This window comes from Triticum aestivum, chromosome 1D, assembly GCF_018294505.1.
Source record: "Triticum aestivum cultivar Chinese Spring chromosome 1D, IWGSC CS RefSeq v2.1, whole genome shotgun sequence".
NCBI classification, from domain to species: Eukaryota; Viridiplantae; Streptophyta; class Magnoliopsida; order Poales; family Poaceae; genus Triticum; species Triticum aestivum.
Window position 1 is genome coordinate 476,047,668 of NC_057796.1, and position 20,557 is coordinate 476,068,224.

The window sequence follows — 20,557 nt, forward strand, 5'->3', positions numbered from 1 at the left end:
GGGCTTCAACTAACGAGAGGTATAGGCCACAACTTTCTTCTCTTGCATTAACACAGCACCGAGACCTTGAAGAGAAGCATCACAGAAAACTTCGAATGGCTTGGATTCGTCAGGAGGAGTCAAGACAGGAGCTGTGACGAGTTTCTCTTTGAGAGTGTTGAAAGCAACGTCACACTCAGGAGTCCAGACATACTTCACATGCTTCTGGAGGAGGTTGGAAAGAGGCTTTGCAATCTTAGAGAAATTCTCAACGAATCTTCGGCAATAGTTTGCAAGACCAAGAAAACTGCGAAGCTGCTTGACATTCTGAGGAGGTTCCCAATTCACAATTGCAGACACCTTCTCGGGATTAACAGCGATGCCCTTGGCAGAGATGATATGACCAAGGTAAAGAACTTCATCGAGCCAAAACTCACATTTGGAAAACTTCGCATAGAATTGATACTCTCTGAGCTTGTCGAGCACCAATCGCAAATGTTTGGCATGATCCTTCTTGTTCTTGGAGAAGACCAAGATATCATCGAGATACACCAGGATGAATTCATTGGTATAGGGGTTGAAGATGAAATTCATCATTCGAGAGAATGTTGGAGGAGCATTGACAAGGCCGAAAGATATGACAGTATATTCATAAGAACCAAATCTTGTTCTGAATGCTGTCTTGGGAATATCTTCTTCACGAATGCGAATCTGATGATAACCCATACGAAGGTCAAGCTTGGAGAAAACTTTAGCACCCTTGAGTTGCTCGAATAGCTCATTGATGTTGGGAAGTGGATACTTGTTCTTGATTGTCTTCTTGTTCAATGGACGGTAGTCGACACAAAGTCGTTCCGTGCCATCCTTCTTCTGGACAAAAAGAACACCACAACCCTATGGAGATGAACTCGGTCTGATTAAACCCAGACGCTCTTGTTCATCGAGCTGTTTGTTTAATTCTTTCAGCTCCTTGGGTCCAAGCTTGTAAGGACGCTTGCAAACGGGTTCAGTGCCAGGCTCAAGATCGATAACGAACTCAACTGGCCGGTGAGGAGGCATACCCGGAAGCTCTTCTGGAAAGACATCTTGATACTCACAGACAACTGGAATTTGAGAAATAACATCCAATTCGCCCTTCTCATTGAGCTCACATGTAACACGGTGGCGGAGCTCCAAAATTTGTCTGCTCATTATCATTGTGAATTTTTTTAATTATACACGAATAAATTCTGTCCTATGCGTGACACTCCGGTCCTGACGTTATTGGAATGCAATTCCGGTGACACACGGTAAATTTCTGTCAAAAATAAACTGAAGCACGAAAGTTGTCATGCTTGCCAATTAAAGTTGACATCCTCACGTAATTAACTTGCCATCGAAAACGTTCGAACTTGCCATGTGCTTGTACCTGACGTAGTGACGTGTGGCACTTATTAGGTCCTAAATTTAATGAACATTTTCACCGTTGGCCCTTTTGACCCATTGGGCCCTTTTGACCCATTGGGCTGGATCCGTCACTGAGTGTACATATACACGAGCTGGTTGGGCGTCTACTACTACTTGAAGCTTTTACTGATTAAAGCTGAATGCTTGTTTACAAACGATGAGGAGAATAGGAGATGCTATTTATATAGGAGTTCTAAACCAACTTGTACTAAAATATTTGATAAGGAGAGACCCACTGTCATTAGTGGAAAAAGGGGCTGCCGGCTGATTTGGAAATCCTGAAGTACAGGATCAAAACTGAAGACACAAGCACACTAGAGGCTTTGATTACCTCCCTCCACACCTATACTACTTGTAACCTCCCCTGTTGCTGTTTGCTCTGGTTTCCTTTTCTTTCCTTGGCCTTTTTTTAGGGCCCAAAATTTCCATTGCCATGGAAATATGTAAATAACTATGTAAAGAAAACCTTTTCTTTAATACATAACATTGGAGTCTCTCCTACTGTTTTCATTGCTCAAAAAACAATATTTATTCATCCGCAAAAAAAAATTATTGGCTGTGAGGTGTCAGTTACATCACAGTGTACTACTTGAACCAACAACCTACGGCTCCTTGCCGACTTTTTCGAAAAAGGGTGGATTTTATTAGCTCAAAATAAAGCATCAAGAGAATACAAACGCGATGAGCACACACCCGGCCTCTGCATAGTTAGGATGCACACAGCCAACATCAACCCACAAAAAAACACGCCTACAAATAGCAAAGTCATATAAAACCAAAGCTATGCATGGGCGAGAAAAAGAAAGAAAGAAAAAAAAAACCCAAAGTGATCAGTTCCGTGATCGGCAAACTACAGGAAAGACCATATCCGCACCAACTGTCTCAATGCAAAGACTGACTGACAGACAGAAATCAATGCAAAGAACGAAATTCAATTTCTCACGGAAACTTGCGACTCCGTTTCGCATCTATGCTCAACATTTCCATCTGACCCCTCGAACAGCGCTTCGAAAGATTATAAAGGAAGATTGCCCTGCTTTTTCTCTCCAAAAAATTGGGTTTATATGTCTCAGGGAATCCTGGAACACTCTTTCAGGCACACAACTATAAACCGGTGCAGTACTAGCTAGGACTGAACATGCTATATATTCTTTGTGCACTGTCATTTTCATGACTAAATTGTAGTACTAGTTGAAGGGAATGCCGACTGCTCTCAGTCTTAAAACTCTTGCCCTGTAACTTTGTCACCCCGCTGCAAATTTCAAGGCAGAGAATCAGAAGTACCTGCTCTGCCAAGGAGACTATGATGTGTATACCAGAGATGAGCTCACTCAACACACTGCTTACAAGAGAAATGATGAAGAAGAGCCGCAGCAGACCTTCAGGGAGAAACAACTCACAAGGAAGGAATCACGAAACTCATTACAATGCGTTGCACAAATGATCTATATATGCAAAATAACCAGAGCACACAAACCTTCCCTAGAAAACTACCAACTGCATCCAGTTTTCTCGAGACAAGTTCACGCATCAACATCAACGACCATTCATCGAATATCACAAACAGAGACTTGATAGCGCAAAATGGACCTTTGATGATGGGCTGGTCAACCTCTGGAAAATAACAACCATTCCTCAAAACACAACCACCAAGCTCCACGGTATCAAATCAAACCATGTAGACAAATCAAGTATATCTTTTTCCAATTTCATTGTTTCTGTCAGAATGAGTTCAGAAAAACACATAAACCAGAGGTGAAAAGTAGCGGCGTTGTGCAGTCTCGGATGCGCGGAGCCTTTCGATTGCGTCGACGGTACAGTGGCATGGGCTTGTCTGCTTGGCGAAGCCGACTTCGCCTGCGGCACACAGGCGCCGTGGCACACATAGCGCAAAATAAAACTTCATAATTGCATACTACTAGAAAAGCAATACAACTGTTTATATTTTATAAAAGCAACAGGTGCATGCAAAGATATATTAGTTGCAGCCTGCAGTACTACCAGCTTACATAAGATGCGAACCAGGATAGAAACAACCAGTACCAACTGAACTTAACACATACGCACTAGTACATCTGCGAGTTCGGATTTGAACCTTGAGCTTAGGGACCACCTCCTGAATCCTAGTTTAATTTGCTTCAAAAGTGGGTAACAAAAGCATTCCATTGCTGAATGAAGTAGATCAGTTTGCAGTTCGTCACAAGGGGTGAGATAACATTATTACATTAGACAGACAAACAAGGGCAGTTGGTGACACAATCTCCCGAAAGGCTATCTAGAACATCTATAGCAACCGTCCACAGGGCCTATCAAAAGGGTCCGCCACCGAAAAATCATGGGTGTGCCTATGGTGTTTGAAATCTTGTCGTACATCCCTCTTTAGTTCAATTTGTGCATCTTGAGAAGCTCTATTCTCCACCTGTAGCTCTTCATGTAGATACTGCATCCGTTTGTCATTGCCGTGGCCGAGGACTCCGATTTCCATTTCCTCCAGCACTTTGGCATTCAAAATAAAGAACTTGGCAAAATTAATTATTGCCCTCTTGATACCATCATAATTCTTCAACACCACCTTTTTTAGATTGAGTTCAAGGCATTCAATTGGATCAAGTGGGTCATACTCCCGCACATTGTTAATATCCTTTTCTGAATGCAACTCCGGATAGAAAAAAGAATCCCTTTCTGGATGTGACTGCAGATAGAAAAAAGAAACCCTGATATAAAGGCAGTTGTTCAAAAATTAGGAACAAAATACTAGCACTATAACATAAGCTACTGCTGAGTTTGACATTAGATATGAATACTCACAACAATGACATACAACTTCTCCAAGCAAGGGAAGCACTTGAGGAAGTTAACAACTGAGTCCAGATTAGGACCAATAGAGTCAAGAAGTAAAATCTTAACAGTGTGCATTTTGGTTATCAAGCTGACGGCAACCATTTTCTGGAGAAAAGGACAACAAGTGTGATATGAGAATAATACCATGCATGTAGAAAACGGCGAATGACACGCCCGTTTGTGCTTGCAGCTAACCTGAAAAACCGTGGTTCCAATGCGGAGTGTGGATATGCCTCCAGATAACAAACCAAGTATCTTCAGTTTAGGTGCCTGGATTATGCGGATGGTCGCTGGACCACAGTCTGGATCAAGTGGTACCAACCTCTCAAGGGAAGGGGCGTCCTCAATGACCAGCTCCTGAAATGTGATGACACTTCTCCAACGGCCGTAGAAGCTGATGCTCCTGATAGTCGGCGAGTTGATGCAAACGCGACCACATTCCATGTTGTGCAGTGAAACACTTTGCAAAACAGAGCACCCGGAGATGAAGGTTTTGAAAGAGTCCTCCGAGATACCGACATCGTACATGATAAGCTCTTTAAGGTGCGGAAAACTCGGTGGTGCCCCCAGGTCGGGAAATTGGCACTGGCTGAGGCTGAGCAGGCAAAGCGTGGGAGCGAAGCGGATCAGCGCGTGCGACGGCAGCAGCACATAGCCGCTCCGTTTGTTGGCGACCTCGAGGTCCTGGAGGCCGGAGAGGGACCTGGAGCGGAACCAGCCATCGACAACGCCCGGGATGTTGGGCCAGTATACGAGGTGGAGCGCAAAGCGTCGGGTCGGGCCTGGGTGGTCGGAGAGGATCTTGGAGACGAAGGCGATGCGCTTGTGCATGCACTCGTGGGTGGCACCGCAGAGGGTGCACTCCTCCCCACGGAGGGCGAAGTCAGCGCCAAGGTTGAGCGGCGCATTGGACGAGAGCCAGAGGGGACGCCACCGGCGCGAGAGGAGCTGCGTGCGCGCGCCGTCCCTGGTGGGGAGGAGGGAGATGACGGTGCCGAGTACCTCGTCGGGGAGGTGGCTCATGAGGTCTAGGTCGTCGAGGCCTCCATGCTCCTCGCCGCCGCCGGCCCCAGGCGGTACTTGCTGGTCGCCGGCTCCAACGGATGTAGGGCTCTTGGGGGCTTCCTCCTCCATGGCCGTGGTGGAGTTGCCCTTGTGTCGAGGGTGATGAGATCCAGGGCGGGAGGCGGCCTTGAGAAGCGTCCGACTCTGGTATGATGGGTGCCTCTGAGATCGGGTCGGATTTGATAGCTGCCTCTTCGTGTTTAGGTAGGGTTCTGTTGGTTGCCATCATCGATCTACGAAGCGGCATGAGCTGTGCGGCGAGTTGGACCTCCTGCCCGATCGGCAGCCTCGGACACCATGTTCATTCATTCTTGTAATCTCGACTCAATTCAGAGCATCTAGATCTCCACTGAATTCTGTGCTCCTGCAAACGGGAGACACGTCAACTTTTTTATTTCGTATGCTACTTGTTCAGCACGTATGCATGGTTGTTGGCATGCAGATTCCTTCAGGACTTTGGTCGTATCCATGTAATCACAGAGTTCGCTGGGACAGAACATGGCAGTATTTAGTGAATCTAAAAAACTGTATTTACTGGTAAACGTTGACGAGACTACAAACATGTACAGAATCAGGTTTGGTTTTACTCAATATTGGAATTGATAATCAAGCCACACACAGCAGCACGACTCCGACGGCCATCGTCTCCTCTGTCGATCCCTCCTATGTAATCAAGCACTCTTTTTTTTATCCAATTACCATGGTCAGATAAAATGACATCTATGACGCGTTCACAGCTTAACTAAAGGCAAAATGAGGTGGAGACTGACGCCCAGCTAGTACATGGTGCTCTTTCTGAATTCTGAATCAGAAACAGAGTCTCGCCTGGGGTTTTCCACCTGCGAAATTTAGCCGTGTTTGTTGTTCAATGTGTAAGCCCCAAGACGGTGGCCTGGGGCCTCGGTCCGAAAAAGCTTGTCCCTTGAATGGATGGTATCTAGCACCAACCGGACGGAGGGAGTATGATGCACCGGCGAGATGAGCTCACTCAACACAGTGAAATTTTCACAAGAGAGAAATGAAGGCATAATGGAGAGAACCGCAAGGAACCTTCACGGAATAATAAATGAATCAGGAAACTCATAAAGACCTCGCTCTGGTTATACTGAGTTCCGCAAACAGTCTTGTATATGCAAATCAACCAGAGCACACAACCTTCCCTTCCGTGGAAAGCTTTTTTTTTTGCGGGGACCTTCCGTGGAAAGCTACTAGGGCATCGCAACAAGTTTTCTCGAGACAAGTTCAAGCATTTGGCGAATTACACAGACAGATCTGGCAGCACAGGATGGACTTTGATGATGGGCTAGTCGACCTCCAATCACACCATGTAAACAAAATCAGAAATCAAGAATATATTTTCCCAAATTCACAGTTTGTGCCAGAATGAGCTCCGGAAAATATTATTTAAAAGCATAGATGAAAAGTAGTATACCTTTTCATGCCACCTAAATGCACAAAGAAAAAAAATCAGCATTTAAACTGTACAATGAACGTAGATCCCTTGCTAAACAGCACAAAGCTAGGTGATGTAATCTCAGCAAAATTTAGGGTGGGATGCTCTGTTCTCTAGAAGATGGCATCAGGTCATCAAGAAGATGTGATCTCAACTGAATTCTGCGGATCTCCTCTCCGTGCCTACTGTAACTGTAAGCCGTCATGCATCCAAATGAGACACATGAGCTCTTTTTAATTTCTGAATCTACGAGGAAGGATTCATCCAAGGAGGTTCCGTTCAGGTGCACAACTACATATCTTTGCAGCACTAAGCTGGGACTGAACACTCTTTTATCCTTTCCTGACCAAAATGTATTTGAAACGGAATGCTAACTAATTTCAGAGTGAATTTCTTCATTTGTGAGCGACTAAAATGTTGGTTGGAGATTTCTTGTACACGGATGGCTGCCAGTACAAGTGTACAACTATAACACGACTCTGACGGCCACCATCTCCTGTCTCCTCTGTCCTCATATGGAGGCATATCACAGCAGGGCAGAAGAACTTTGGAGGCTGGGGAGTCATTGTCCGAGATCACCCAGGAGAGTGACGGCTGCTGCTATAGGTATATGGCCGGCCGTGCGCTTCACAGCTGAACTTAAGGCAATGGAAGAAGCGTTGAACCGAGCTTGTGGGCGCCGTTCATATTGTGGTGGAGACTGATGCCCAGCCAGTGCGCGCTGCTCTCTCCGAATCAGGCACGAGCAGATTCCTCATGAAGAGCTCATAACAAATCAATCAGGTAACTCACAAAGACCTCACTCTAATTGTAAAAAATTGTGCAAATGGTTTATATATTCAAATCAACCACAGCACACAACCCTCCCTGAAAAGCAAAGGCATTCGTGGAATTGCAGAAACAGAGACTTGATATGTGGCACTGGGCAACCACTAGAAAATAACAATCATTCCTCAAAACACAGTAGCCAATTGCTCGATGGTATCAATCAAACCATGTGGTGAAATACCATATATTTTTTCCTTCCAAATTCACATTTTGTGTCAAAATGAGGCCAGGAAATCATTTAAAACAGAGGTTAAAACTAGTATACCTTTTAATGTCACCTGATTATGGAAAGAAAATTCAGCACCACTTTTTTTAGATGGAGCTCAAGGCATTCAATTGGATAAAGTTTATCATACTTGCGCACCAAAGGATATAAATGCAGTTGCTAACAGGTTATAAATAAAATACCAGTTGCTACCAGGTTAGTTTGAGAGTTAAAACAACAAATATGAATACTCACAATGCTGACATACAACTTCCCCAAGCAAGGGAAGCACTTGAGGAAGCTAACAACTGAAGTCAGATTAGGACCAGCAGAATTGAGGACCAAAATCTTCACTGTGTCCATTTGGGTTGCCAAGTTGACAGCAATCATTTTCTGGGAAATAAAACATGCAAGATGAGAATAATAGCTTGCGTATAAGAATGCCGAATGCGAAAATGAACTTGCTGCTAACCTGAAAAATTGTGGTTCCTATGTGGAGAGTGGATATGCCTTCAGATAACAGCGGCATGCGTATCCTGTCTCGGCCGTCGGCATAGTTCGGACGCCGTTAGCCGCCCGTCACGAGCGGGGTCGCCGGGCCCATGGGTATGCCGACGGCAGCTGTCGGCGTGCTCGTAGCTAGGTCGACGGCCTTTCTGTGCCGACGGTGGCCGTCGGCTTATCTAGGGGTAGCCCGACGGCCTGGACCTGGCTGTCGGCATAGCTCTGAATAGGCCGACGGGGGCCGTCAGTATTGTCTCGGCCGTCGGGATAGCGCCCTGTTCCGGTAGTGCAGACCCAATATCTCTAGTTTAGGAGCCCGGATTACTCGAATGGTCACCCGACTACAGTCTGGATCCAGTGGTACTAACCTCTCAAGGCAAGGGGTGTCTTCAATGACTAGTTCCTGGGATTCTTTGTTCCAAGGAGTGACTGGAGTGTAGAAGCTGATGCTTCTAAGAGTCAGCCGAGTTTTTTTTTTTTTTTGACCGGAACTGGCAGGTGTTCTGCCTTTTTCATTATAGTAGGGGGAAAAACTGTACAGTGTTGCCAGGAGGATCGACAACCAGGTAAGAAGGGAGACATAACGAGATCAGAGCGCCATGGATGAGCGCCAGAGGGGCCTCCACCGGCGGGAGAGGAGCTGCGTGCGGGCGCCGTCCTTGGCGGGGAGGAGGGAGACGATGGCGCCGAGGACGTCGTCGGGGAGGCGGCTGATGAGATCATCCTTGGTGGGGAAGAGGGAGAGGATGGCGCCCGCGGCGTGGTCGTGTAGACGGGTTAGGCGTCGGCTGATGAGGTCGTCGAGGCGGCGGCCGATGAGGTCGACGAGGTCGCTCTGCTGTTCCTCCTGCTGGCTGCTACTCCCCGGCTGTACTGGCTGGTCGTCGGCTTGGACGGATCGGCGCCTCTTGGAAGCGCGCATTGCCGGCGCCGCGGCCTCTCCGCCCTCCATGGCTGGCGGGGAGGTTTTGGTGGCGGTGTGGTCGGGTATTTTGGGCGGATTGGGGATTCATCAGTTGGTCTAGACGACTCTAGACTCGAGAGACGGCGAACCCTCGGCAAGTCACGAGTGTGGGCTGGCTTCCACGGGCCGAAGCAAAATGCAGCCCAGCCTAGCCCAACTCATCATCCTTTGCGATGCCTCTAGGACTTTCTAAAAAAACACACACAATTTTAGTCCCACCAGTGTTGCACCTAAGGTGCATTGCGGAATTCCTCTCTCTGTCTACAATGTTCCATCATCCATGAAAATGATGACAAAATCTCTGTGTTTTCTCAAAAAAAATTATGAATTTTCAAAGAAAAGAAATCTTCTTTTACAGGAAAAAGAAAAGAAATCAATACACGAACCAAATATATAGAGAAGTGGAACAGCTTATTTGGAAAATAACTTCAATGTATTATTTATTGAAACCACAAAAGATTTATTAAACAAAAACAAAATACGAAAAATAAACTAAGAGAGAAAGAACGATACAACAAATCCATCCGCGAAAAAAGAAAGAAAAATACAACAAATTAAACATGGATGGACATCGTTAAGATCTCATGTGCTTCTTTAAACCTCGACCTTAGGAATCAACGATCCACTCACGCGTCTGCGTGGAGACTAGCTAATGCCATCTCAGTCGCCAGTATTATTTTTGTCGACCAACTAGTCATCGGTAGTATCGCTACGACGATGAACGTAGTATTTTATCTTCTTTTTTAGGGACGATGTTGTGACAACGACCGGGCTTCCAATCAGCCAGCTTCGTTGCCTCCCAAGCCACAACAGCAGTAATATACTATCATGCAACAAGAGTGGGGCGGAGCCTACACGGTAGAATAAGTCCCTCCATAGTCCATATATATCAGTGATGCATGCCCAACGCCATTGCTCCTTTTCCACCAAACACTAATCATAGTCATCAGCTTCTCTTCCTAAACAACCGATCGGAGGATCCAGAGAGATGGCGGGGGTGAGCACTGCGACGGGGGCGATGAGCTCCCTCCTTTGCAAGCTCGCCACCTTGCTCACCAACGAGTACAAGCTGCTTGCGGGGGTTCACAAGCAGATCGAGTTCCTCCAGCGCGAGCTCAGCAGCATGCAAGTCTTGCTGGAGAGACTGGCGGACATGGAGGAGAAACTCGACACCACAGCCAAGGACTGGAGAGGCAAAGTGCGCGACCTCAGCTATGACATAGAAGACTGCATCGACCGCTTCATGGACCGGCTTGGAAGCGGAGAAGCCAAGCGGGGATTTATGAAGAGAACCGCGCACCGGCTTAGAACGCTGTGGGCGCGTCATGACATCGCGACCCAGATCAAGGACCTCAAAGCTCGCGTCATCGAGGAGAGCCAGCGGCGTGACAGGTACAAGCTTGATGAGAGTTGCTACACTCCACCACAAATTGTGGAGGTTGATCCACGGATAACTGCACTCTACGACGATGTCAGTGGCTTGGTGGCAATAGATGGCCCAGTGAAGGACATCGATTCCTTGTTGATGGATGAGAAAGAAATGCAGCTGAAAGTGGTGGCCATTGTGGGATCCGGAGGACTGGGGAAGACGACCCTAGCCATGGAGGTCTATCGCAAGATCGGAGGAGACTTCCAGTACCGAGCTTCTGTGTCTGTGTCACGTACACTTGATCTAGAGAATCTTTTGAAGGATATCTTGTCTCAAATTGACAAAGATGCGTATGGAGAGTGTCAATCAGAGGGTTGGAGATTCTAACAACTAATCCGTAAAATCAAACAGATCTTGACTGGAAAAAGGTACTCCTATCGTGTTGTTTATTTATTTATTTTTTCCATGAACAAGTAATATTAATTAATTCCTATAATTCATGGCGCAAGGCCCCAACCATCAGATACTGTGTTAATCAGTGACAACCTTTTTTCACAGAATACCATATTTGTTGTAATATATCTATAAACAGTTTTGCTAAAGCACACTAAAGCCACACCATCCTAACCACCATGTTAAGGGTCTACTCTCCCTCCGTTCCTAAATATATGTTTTCTTAGAGTTTCCACTATGGACTACATACGGAGGAAAATGAGTGAATCTACACTCTAAAATTTGTATATATACATCCGTACATAGTCCATGTAAATCTCTAAAAAAGACTTATATTTAGAAATGGAGGGAGTAGAAGGTAAAATATGTGTCAATATAGTTGAGCGTTGTGTTTTAGAGGGTAGTATTAGAGTTCATGGTTGAAACTTAAACTTGGGCAATAGTTTAGTTTAGTCGGGGCAAAGTAGTCTTGTTTCTTTCTTCTATCAATGAAAGTCACCTTGTACCTAGATATGCTTCAAAAATAAAAATAAAATCCACTTGCCAATGGGATGAATGGGTTACTTCTAGTATTTTTATTGCTGCAAACAAAATAATTTACTACTAGAAAATTAAGTATGGACAATTTTTGTACCAGCTTGCAAATATCAAATTGATTGCTAGTGCAAGTTATCACAGTTATACAGTTTTTTTTTTAGGGGATCACAGTTATACAGTTATGACAATGCACATCATTGAATACAGATACTTCATTGTTATTGATGACGTATGGAAAGAACAGGATTGAAAAATGGTCAAGGCAGCATTTCCTAAGAATAATAATGGTAGCAGAATAATTGCTACAACACGCATTACTGGTGTAGCTAATCTGTGTTGTTCCAACTCTGGTGGTCAACCTTATCAAATGGCACCTCTAAATGATGTTGATTCTCGAAGATTGTTTTGTAAGAGGATTTTCTATTCGGATGATCCTTGTCCTGCTGATCTGGAAGAAGTTGCTACCAGGATCTTAAAAAAATGTGGTGGTCTGCCATTGGCTATAATTACATTTGCAAGTTTGCTTGCCGGTAAGGCACATGACAAGGATGAATGGGAGAGACTCCAAGATTCCATTGGTATTGGTTCTTTGCTTGAAAAAGATGGGAACTTGAAGGTGATGAAAGATATATTATTACTTAGTTACTGGAATCTCCCACACCAGCTGAAGACTTGCTTATTGTACTTGTGTATATATCCAGAGGACTATAATATCAGCTGTGAAGAATTGAAGTGGAAATGGATGGCTGAAGGATTCCTTAAAAGACAATGTGGACATTTGGATCAAGCAGCATAGAACTGTTTTAACGAACTTGTGAATTCAAATTTGATCCAACCAATTGAATGTGATGGCGTGTGCAATATTGTCGGGTCCATGATATGGTGCTTGACCTTATAATATCTTTATCAAATGAAGAGAATTTTGCCACTGTTTTGAATGGATTTATCTGCAAATCTGCTCCAAACAAGATTCGTCGTCTGTCCATGCAATCTTGTGGCGGGAAGTGCAATGGGACAGTTCGTGCAATTACAGAAACCAAGTCACATGTTCGCTCACTGACTATGTTTCAAAGAGGCGAGGAGAAAATAAATATTGTGGGCTTCCATGCTTTGCGGGTGTTGGATCTCGAGGGATATGAATGGTTGGAAAACAAGCATTTAAAAAATATAGGAAGTTCACCTCAGCTGAGGTTTTTGCGAATTCATAGTAATAAAATTACTGAGATTCCTAGGGAAATTGGAAAGCTACAACACCTAGAGACTCTCGATTTGAATGGCTGTATGTCAGGTTTAAGACTGCCATCTACTATGGTGCATTTGCATAAATTGGTGCGCCTATTTGTCAACCCCAGTGACTGGTTGCCTGCAGATGCGTTCAGGGGTATGCAAGCCTTGGAGGTATTGCAGGGGGTAAACATCTGGGGAACTGGCAACCCAATGAGATTTGCAGAAGAGCTTGGGCATCTAACAAAATTGAGAAGACTGTCTATAGTTCCCACGATGGTGTGCAAGGAATATGCAATAAGAGGAAGAATAATAGAACTTTTGGTGTTATCTGTACGTGAGTTGGGCAAATGCAACCTTCGAGATCTTAATACTAATAGAGAGATCTGCTGGCATCTATTTCGAGACCCATATTGCACCTATCCATACCTCCAAGTTCTTAGAATTGAGACAATAGTTGAAGAAGTTCCGAAGGGAGTGGGCTCCCTAAAAAATCTGACGAATCTATACTTGAAAGTAGCTGAATTTGATAAGGAGGGTCTCCATATCCTCATGAGCATGCCTTCTCTGGCCTATCTTCAGCTAGAGGTTACAAGCGTAGTCAAAGGAAAGTTGATGATCGGTGCTGACGGATTCAACCTCCTAACGGAGTTCTTCTTCGCGTACCTATTACTGCACAGTATTGAACCAACAGACGGATTGCACACATTCTCACTAGGTGCTGTGCCAGCACTCCGACAGCTCCATCTTCAACTGAAACCAATGGTGGTGATGTCTGAATTTTTTGCCAACTTGGGCATCGAGCATTTTTCAGGCCTTACACACCTCCAGGTCGAAATTGATTGCTGCAGAGCAGCTCCAGGCCAGGTGGAGACTATGGTCTTACATTGAAAGGGCAATCGAGTTGCACCCTGGCCATGAAATCCATGTCAGCAGAATCTCGGAACGTTACATGTTTAAGGATGATATGCAGTGGGAAGAGGCCATCGCAAAAGACAGAAAGGAGAGGGAAGAACTAAAAATATATATAGCTAAAATACAGGAGGAAGAAAGGACACGGGCAGAATGACCGTCTGGTCACCGGAAACTAGATCTGCCTTATCCTGGTAATTCAAACGATAGTGGTTTTACTAACTCCCACAAGAAACAATTATCTAAATTATGTCCTATAGTCATCGTTCTAAAACAAGAAGAACATGTTGCATCTACACTGTGCTGACCCTGTATTCATCTTGTACAGCATGTAAAGAGCTAGACGCTCGTCCGATCCTCCTACTATTACTCCCTCCATCTCATAATATAAGATCGTTTATTATACTAGTGTAGTGTCAAAAAGGCTCTTATATTATGGGACAGAGGGAGTAGTATTTACCGCAAGTCTGCAACTGGCCACCAGCATGGGACTTGCACTCCGAGAGACATATACGTATTTGATTTCTCAGTTGAGTTTCCTGACTAGATATACTCAAGGTGCAGCGTTTGCCTCTAGTGTGAGCATTTGCAGGCCTCCCTTCCCATTGGGTTGCTTGAGTATAAGTGTTCAGTTTGCTGCTTTGGCTGTGTATCACCGTCCCTGCATTTCATAACTCTAGTTGTAGCGAAACTCTGATATTATTTGCGTGTATGATTTAGACAATCAAGATTGTGCATTTGATGGGGTTGTGTTTGATTTGAGCGTGCACGTAGAAAACCTAGATGCACGGTCTGATCTGCTTGTTGCATAAAGGTTGGCCATTCAGGATGCTCTAAGCCAGCCTGACGTGCTTGAGCTTACAAACTACTCATGGTATATATCTTCTGCTTGGTAAGTTGGCCTGTCAAATGCTGATCTGTGATTCTCAACCAAATGCAGGGAGGAGCTCTGTTCTCCGGAAGATGACATCAAGTCATCAAGAAGATGTGATCTGAACTGAATTTTGTGGACCTCCACTCTGCGCCTGTAAGTCTGTAACTGGTAGCCGCCGCGCATCCAAATGAGACACATGAGCTTTTAATTTCTAAATCTGCTGGGAAGATGGCTCTTGGTACGTGGAAGGGTTCAGCCATCAGGTGGAAGGAGGTTCCATTCAGGCGCACAACCGCAAATCATTGCAGCGCTACGCTGGGACTGAACATGATATTTTTTTCGTGACCAAAATATATTTGAATGTAATGCTGACTAGTTTTAGACTTAATTTCTTTCCCTGTGGGTAACTAAAATCTTTTTTCACAATGCATGATCTTTTTCAATATCGATGAACTTTTTTCAAAATCGCTGGACATTTTTCAAATTTGAGTTTTTTTAAATTGATTAAAAAAAATTCAAAATCATTGAACTTTTTTCAAAATTGATTTTTTTTTCAATATCAATGAACTTTTCTTCAAATTTGTGAACTTTTTTTATAATCGACGAACTTTTTTCTCAAAATCATTGATTATTTTCCAAATTTGAAGAACTTTTTCCAGATTCATGAACATTTTCTAAAAGTTGACGATTTTTTCAAAATCAATGACATTTCTTGAATTCCATGGACCTTTTCAAATCACGTTAACTTTTTCAAAATTTTGAAAAAAAAATTCCATGCTAGTGAACTTTTTTATTGCAAATCTATGAATTTTTTCTTCCAAGTTTACGTTTTCTATGAACCGTATCCCACACACCCCCGTATACCGCTTTTTCTATCAACAGTAAATGTTTGGAAAAAGAATCAGTCGCATGTCTTTTTTTTCACATATTGGTGAACTAATAGATCAATTTGTTGACATCCTATAATGGATATATTTGAAGATATTATCCTCAAATATGAGCCCCATATGAACTAGGCTAAGTTGTGTGTGAGGGGGAGGGGGGCATTTGCCCCCAACCCCCACCATGATATCTTGGTTGGTATATTGTTTATATTTCACATTATCCATGTTACCTGCATAAATAATTGAGACGCATGGCTAATTAGTAATAACCCTAGGTTGTACTAGTAACGGCGCACTCCTGAATGAGGACGAAGACGAACGTCGACAACGGCGAGGTCGCGCTCCTCAATCCTGGTTTGCTTCATAGTGGGTAACAAAGCATTCCATTGCAGAATGAAGTAGATCATTTTGCAAAGCATTACAAGGGTGAGATAACATTAGACACAAAAACAAGGGCAGCTGGTGACACAATCTCCAGAAAGGGTACCTAGAACATCTATAGCAAGTGTCCACACTAGAACATGACAAAGGGGTCAGACGTTGAAAAAACATGGATATGCCACTCGCCTTTGAAATCCTGTTGTATAGCACTTTTTAGTTCAATTTGTGCATCTCGACAAGCTCTATTCCTCAACCTGTACTCCCTCCGTTTCTAAACATATATGTAGTCCATATTGAAATCTCTAAAAAGACTTGTATTTAGAAACGGAGGGAGAGTTGTCTACGATGATTGGGCAGCCATGTATTGTTTCCGCCGTTGATTAATTCAATTTCAATTTGCAATGGTAATTCAAATGATGGTGGTTTTACTCACTCCCACAAGAAACAATTATCTAAATTATGTCCTATAGTGATCGTTCTAGAACAACAAAACATGTTACATGGCATCTAGGCTTTCTAGCTCTCTGTCATTGTGGAGTCTATGACTTTGGCCATGTACGTATTAGGCCCTGCTCTGCTTATTGCATAAAGCCAGCCTGACGGGCTTGAGCTTACAAACTACTACTAGTATATATCTTCCACCTGCTAAGTTGGCTTGTAATCTCAACTAAATTTAGGGTGGGATGCTCTGTTCTCTAGAAGATGGCATCAAGTCATCAATAAGATGTCATCTCAACTGAATTTTGTGGAACTCTACCCCGCGCATGTATTGTAACTGTTAACCGCCATGCTTGCAAATGAGACCATGAGCTTCTAATTTATGAATCTACTGGGTACATGGCTCTTGGCACGTGGAAGGACTCAGCCATCAGGTGGAAGGAGGTTTGCATTCAGGCGCACAACTACATATCATTGCGGCACTAAGCAGGGACTGAACATGCTATATACTTCGTCACCAAAATGTATTTGAATGGAATGCTGACTACTTTCAGATTTAATTTCTTTCCCCATGAGTAACTAAAATGTTGATGCATCCATGTATTGTAACAGTCATTCATCAAAACTCACTAACCAATTGCTCCATGGTATCAAATCAAACCATGTACAAAAATCAAGTATAATTCCTTTTCCATTTTGAGGTTTGTGTTAGAATGAGGTCAGGAAACCATTACAAATAGAGGTGAAAAGTACATGTTCTAATGCCACTTAATTGTACACGGAATAAAATCACCATTCAAACTTTACCATCTTTTCTTTACAGACAAACAATACGTAACTATAAATGCAATTTCAAATGTCTGAAAGAAATGAATCTTGTAAAACGAACATAGATCCCTGGCTAAACAGCAGAAACAAGGTTTAAATTTGAAATAGTTATCTTAATGACTTGCTCACGAAGTTGAATGACTTCCATGCAAAGAAATAAAACACCAATGTTTTTCATTAAGTGCTGCATACGACGGATATATTGCCTGCAGCATCCAGTTCTACCAACTTACATATAACACAAAACAGGAGAGAAACAACAAGTACCAACTAAACATAACACAAACGTTCTTGTACATTAGAAAGTTTGGATTTGAACCTGGGCCTTAGGGACCACCTCCTGAATTCTGGTTTGCTTCAAAAGTGGGTAACATAGGCATTCCATTGCTGAATGAAGCAGATCATTTTGCGGCTTGAGATAACATTACTACATTAGACAGACAAACAAGGGCAGCCGGTGAAACACAATCTCCGGAAAGGCTACCTAGAACATGTGTAGCTAGCGTCAATGGGGCCCATCAAAAGGATCAGCAATTGAAAAATCATGGATATGCCTGTGGTGTTCGAATTTCCCTTCTGCATCCCTCTTCAGTTCAATGTTTGCATCTCGAGAAGCTCTATTCTCCACTTGTAGCTGTCCATGTTGATAGTGCATCCATTCGTCGTTGCAGTGGTTGAGGACTCCGATTTCCATTTTCTCTAGCACTTTCGCATTCAAAATAAAGAACTTGGCAAAATCAATTACTGGCCTCTTGTTACCATCATAGTTCTTCAGCACCACCTTTTTTAAATTGAGTTCAAGGCATTCAATTGGATCAAATGGGTCATACTCCCGCACATTATTAATATAGTTCCTTGGATGCGACTGCGGATAGAAAAATGAAACCCCAATATAAAGGCAGTTGCTAACAAATTAGGAATAAAAATACTAGTTCACTAGAACATAAGTCTGACCTAGTGCTAAGTTTGATAGTAGATATGAATACTCACAAAGATATAGAGCTTCTGCAAGCAAGGGAAGCACTTGAGGAAGCTAACAACCGAATCCAGATTAGGACCAACAGAGTCCAGAACCAAAATCTTCATTGTGTGCATTTTGGTTGTCAAGCTGACGGCAACCATTTTCTGGAGAGAAGGACAAGTGTGATATGAGAAATACCCTGCATACAGGAACGGTGAATGAGTGATTGGGCTTGCAGCTAACCTGAAAAACCATTGTTCCAATGTGGAGAGTGGATATGCCTTGAGATAACGAACCAAGTATCTCCAGTTTAGGTGCCCGGATTACTCGGATGGTCGCCGGACCACAGTCTTGATGAAGTGTTATTACTAGCCTCTCAAGGGAAGGGGTGTCCTCAATGACCAACTCTGGTAAAGTGATGGCACGTTTCCAGCTGATGCATCTGATGCTCCTGAGAGTCGGCGAGCTGATGCAAAGACGACCAAATCTACAGGCGTGCAACCAGACGGTTTGCAGAAAGTGGCAGTTGGATATCATGCTCTGCAGATAGTCGTCCGAGATGCCGACCTCGAATAGGAAGAGCCGCTTGAGGTGCGGAAAACTCGGTGGCAGGCCATCCAGAACCAGGCGGGGGAATCCGCAGCAGGTGAGGTGAGTATACGGAGCGTGGGCGCGAAGAGGATCAGCGCGTCCGACGGCAACCACGGCTGGAAGTGCCGCCATACCGACACCTTCGATAGGGAGATGGTGACCTCGAGGTCCTGGAGGACGACGAGGCTCCCGGAGCAAATCCAATCGTCCAGGGGGGCGAGGTCGGGAGTGTCGTCGAGACAGTCGGCGGGCCGGGCCCGGGTGGTCGGAGAGGATCTTGGAGACCGGGAGGCTGCGGCCGAGGTCAACCTCGAGATTGAGCGGCGCATTGGATGAGAGCCAGAGGGGACGCCAGCGGTGGGAGAGGACCTGCGTGCGCGCTCCGTCCTTGGTGGGGAGGAGGGAGACGACGGTGCCGAGCATCTCGTCGGGGAGGCGGCTGATGAGGTCTAGGTCGTCGAGGCTTCCCTGCCCCTCGCCGCTGCCGCCCCCAGGTGGTACTCGCTGGTCTTCGGCTCCATCGGATCTCGGCCTCTTGGGAGCGCGCATCGTCGCCGCCGGTGGCTCCTCCATGGCCGGCGGGCGGGGAGCGGATTGGGGGAATGTGGAACGGCGAAGGCGAACCAGGGTTTGGTTTGCTTGTGCGAACTGGCCAACTGGGTGGAAATACGAGCGAGCAGAGAGGGAGGAGAGAAAATTCGTGGCAAGATGCAGCCCAGCCCAACTCCAGACAGCTCGTCCATTGTAAAAAACAAAACAAAAATTGACTTTGTCACCTCAAGAAAAAAAAAGGAATATTACACACGAATTGCTTTTTTTTCACGGGGAAACTACCTTTTCCATTAATTTCTCAACAGAAATGTATAGCTTTTGAAGAGCGTTTGGCCGGTCGGGCGGCGTGGCGTCGATCAACAGATCATATGTCTCGAGACGAAGTACACAACGCCACTTTTCTCTGGAAGTTTATTCGAGAGGTCTTCCTCAAAAAGGGTTTTGAGACGGGTTTTGTGCACCGGATTATGCACCTCATCTCATGTGGGCAAACATCGGTCACAATTAACGGGGAAATGGGGAAAATTTTCCTTAACAAAAGGAGACTCCGACAAGGGGACCCCGGCTCGCCAATGATCTTCAACTTCGTGGCGGATGCTTTCTCGGCAATGATTGACAAAGCCAGGGCAGCTGGTCACATCGAAGGCGTCGTGGCCCACCTTATCCCCGGTGGGGTCACGCACTTGCAATATGCCCACGACACAATGCTCCTTTTCGAGCCGGACCTGCATAGTATAGCGACGATCAAGTTGCTACTTATAACCTTCGAACTCCTTTCCGGTTTGAAAATTAATTTCCTCAAGAGCGAGGTTATTTCCATTGGGATGAGCCAGCAGGAAAGTTCGCATGCGGCCAACCTACTTAATTGTAAGCTTGGGGGCTTCCCAATTAAGTACCTCAGTTTATCGATTTCCCATCGGAAGTTGTCGATAACGGAATGGGAGCCGTTATACGGCAAGGTGGCTAATCGGTGAGCCCGTGGAGACGGAGGTTCATGTCCTCGGCGGCAAGATTAATCCTAACAAATACTAGTCTCTCTTCCTTGCCCCTCTTCACCATGGGTATGTTTCTCTTAGCGGATGGGGTTCACACAAAGATTGATACGCCTCGTTCCAAGTTCTTTTGGGAAGGGACTGGAACCAAAAAAAAGTACCACTTAGTTAGGTTGGCGGCGGTTTCTAGACCTAAAAAGTTCGGCGGTTTGGGGATCATTAACTCTAAGTTGATGAACGTGGCTCTAATAACAAAGTGGTGGTGGCGCCTTGCCC

The 20,557-nt window shown here is 44.7% G+C and overlaps 1 protein-coding gene and 2 pseudogenes across 1 annotated transcript; 1 reads left to right on the top strand and 2 right to left on the bottom strand.

The window, feature by feature from the left end:
• Positions 1-3,576: 3,576 nt before the first annotated feature.
• On the bottom strand, positions 3,577-5,685 carry LOC123176879 (putative FBD-associated F-box protein At5g56440). Its single transcript, XM_044590910.1, has 2 exons — positions 4,234-5,685; positions 3,577-4,117 (listed from the first exon to the last, which is right to left on the bottom strand). The coding sequence occupies exons 1-2, from the start codon at positions 5,398-5,400 to the stop codon at positions 3,710-3,712; spliced, it is 1,575 nt and encodes a 524-aa protein (XP_044446845.1). The 5' UTR covers positions 5,401-5,685; the 3' UTR covers positions 3,577-3,709.
• A 4,588-nt stretch (positions 5,686-10,273) lies between these two features.
• On the top strand, positions 10,274-13,937 carry LOC123176889 (disease resistance protein RGA5-like; annotated as a pseudogene).
• A 3,348-nt stretch (positions 13,938-17,285) lies between these two features.
• LOC123176902 (F-box/FBD/LRR-repeat protein At3g26920-like) lies at positions 17,286-19,398 on the bottom strand (annotated as a pseudogene).
• Positions 19,399-20,557: the final 1,159 nt, after the last annotated feature.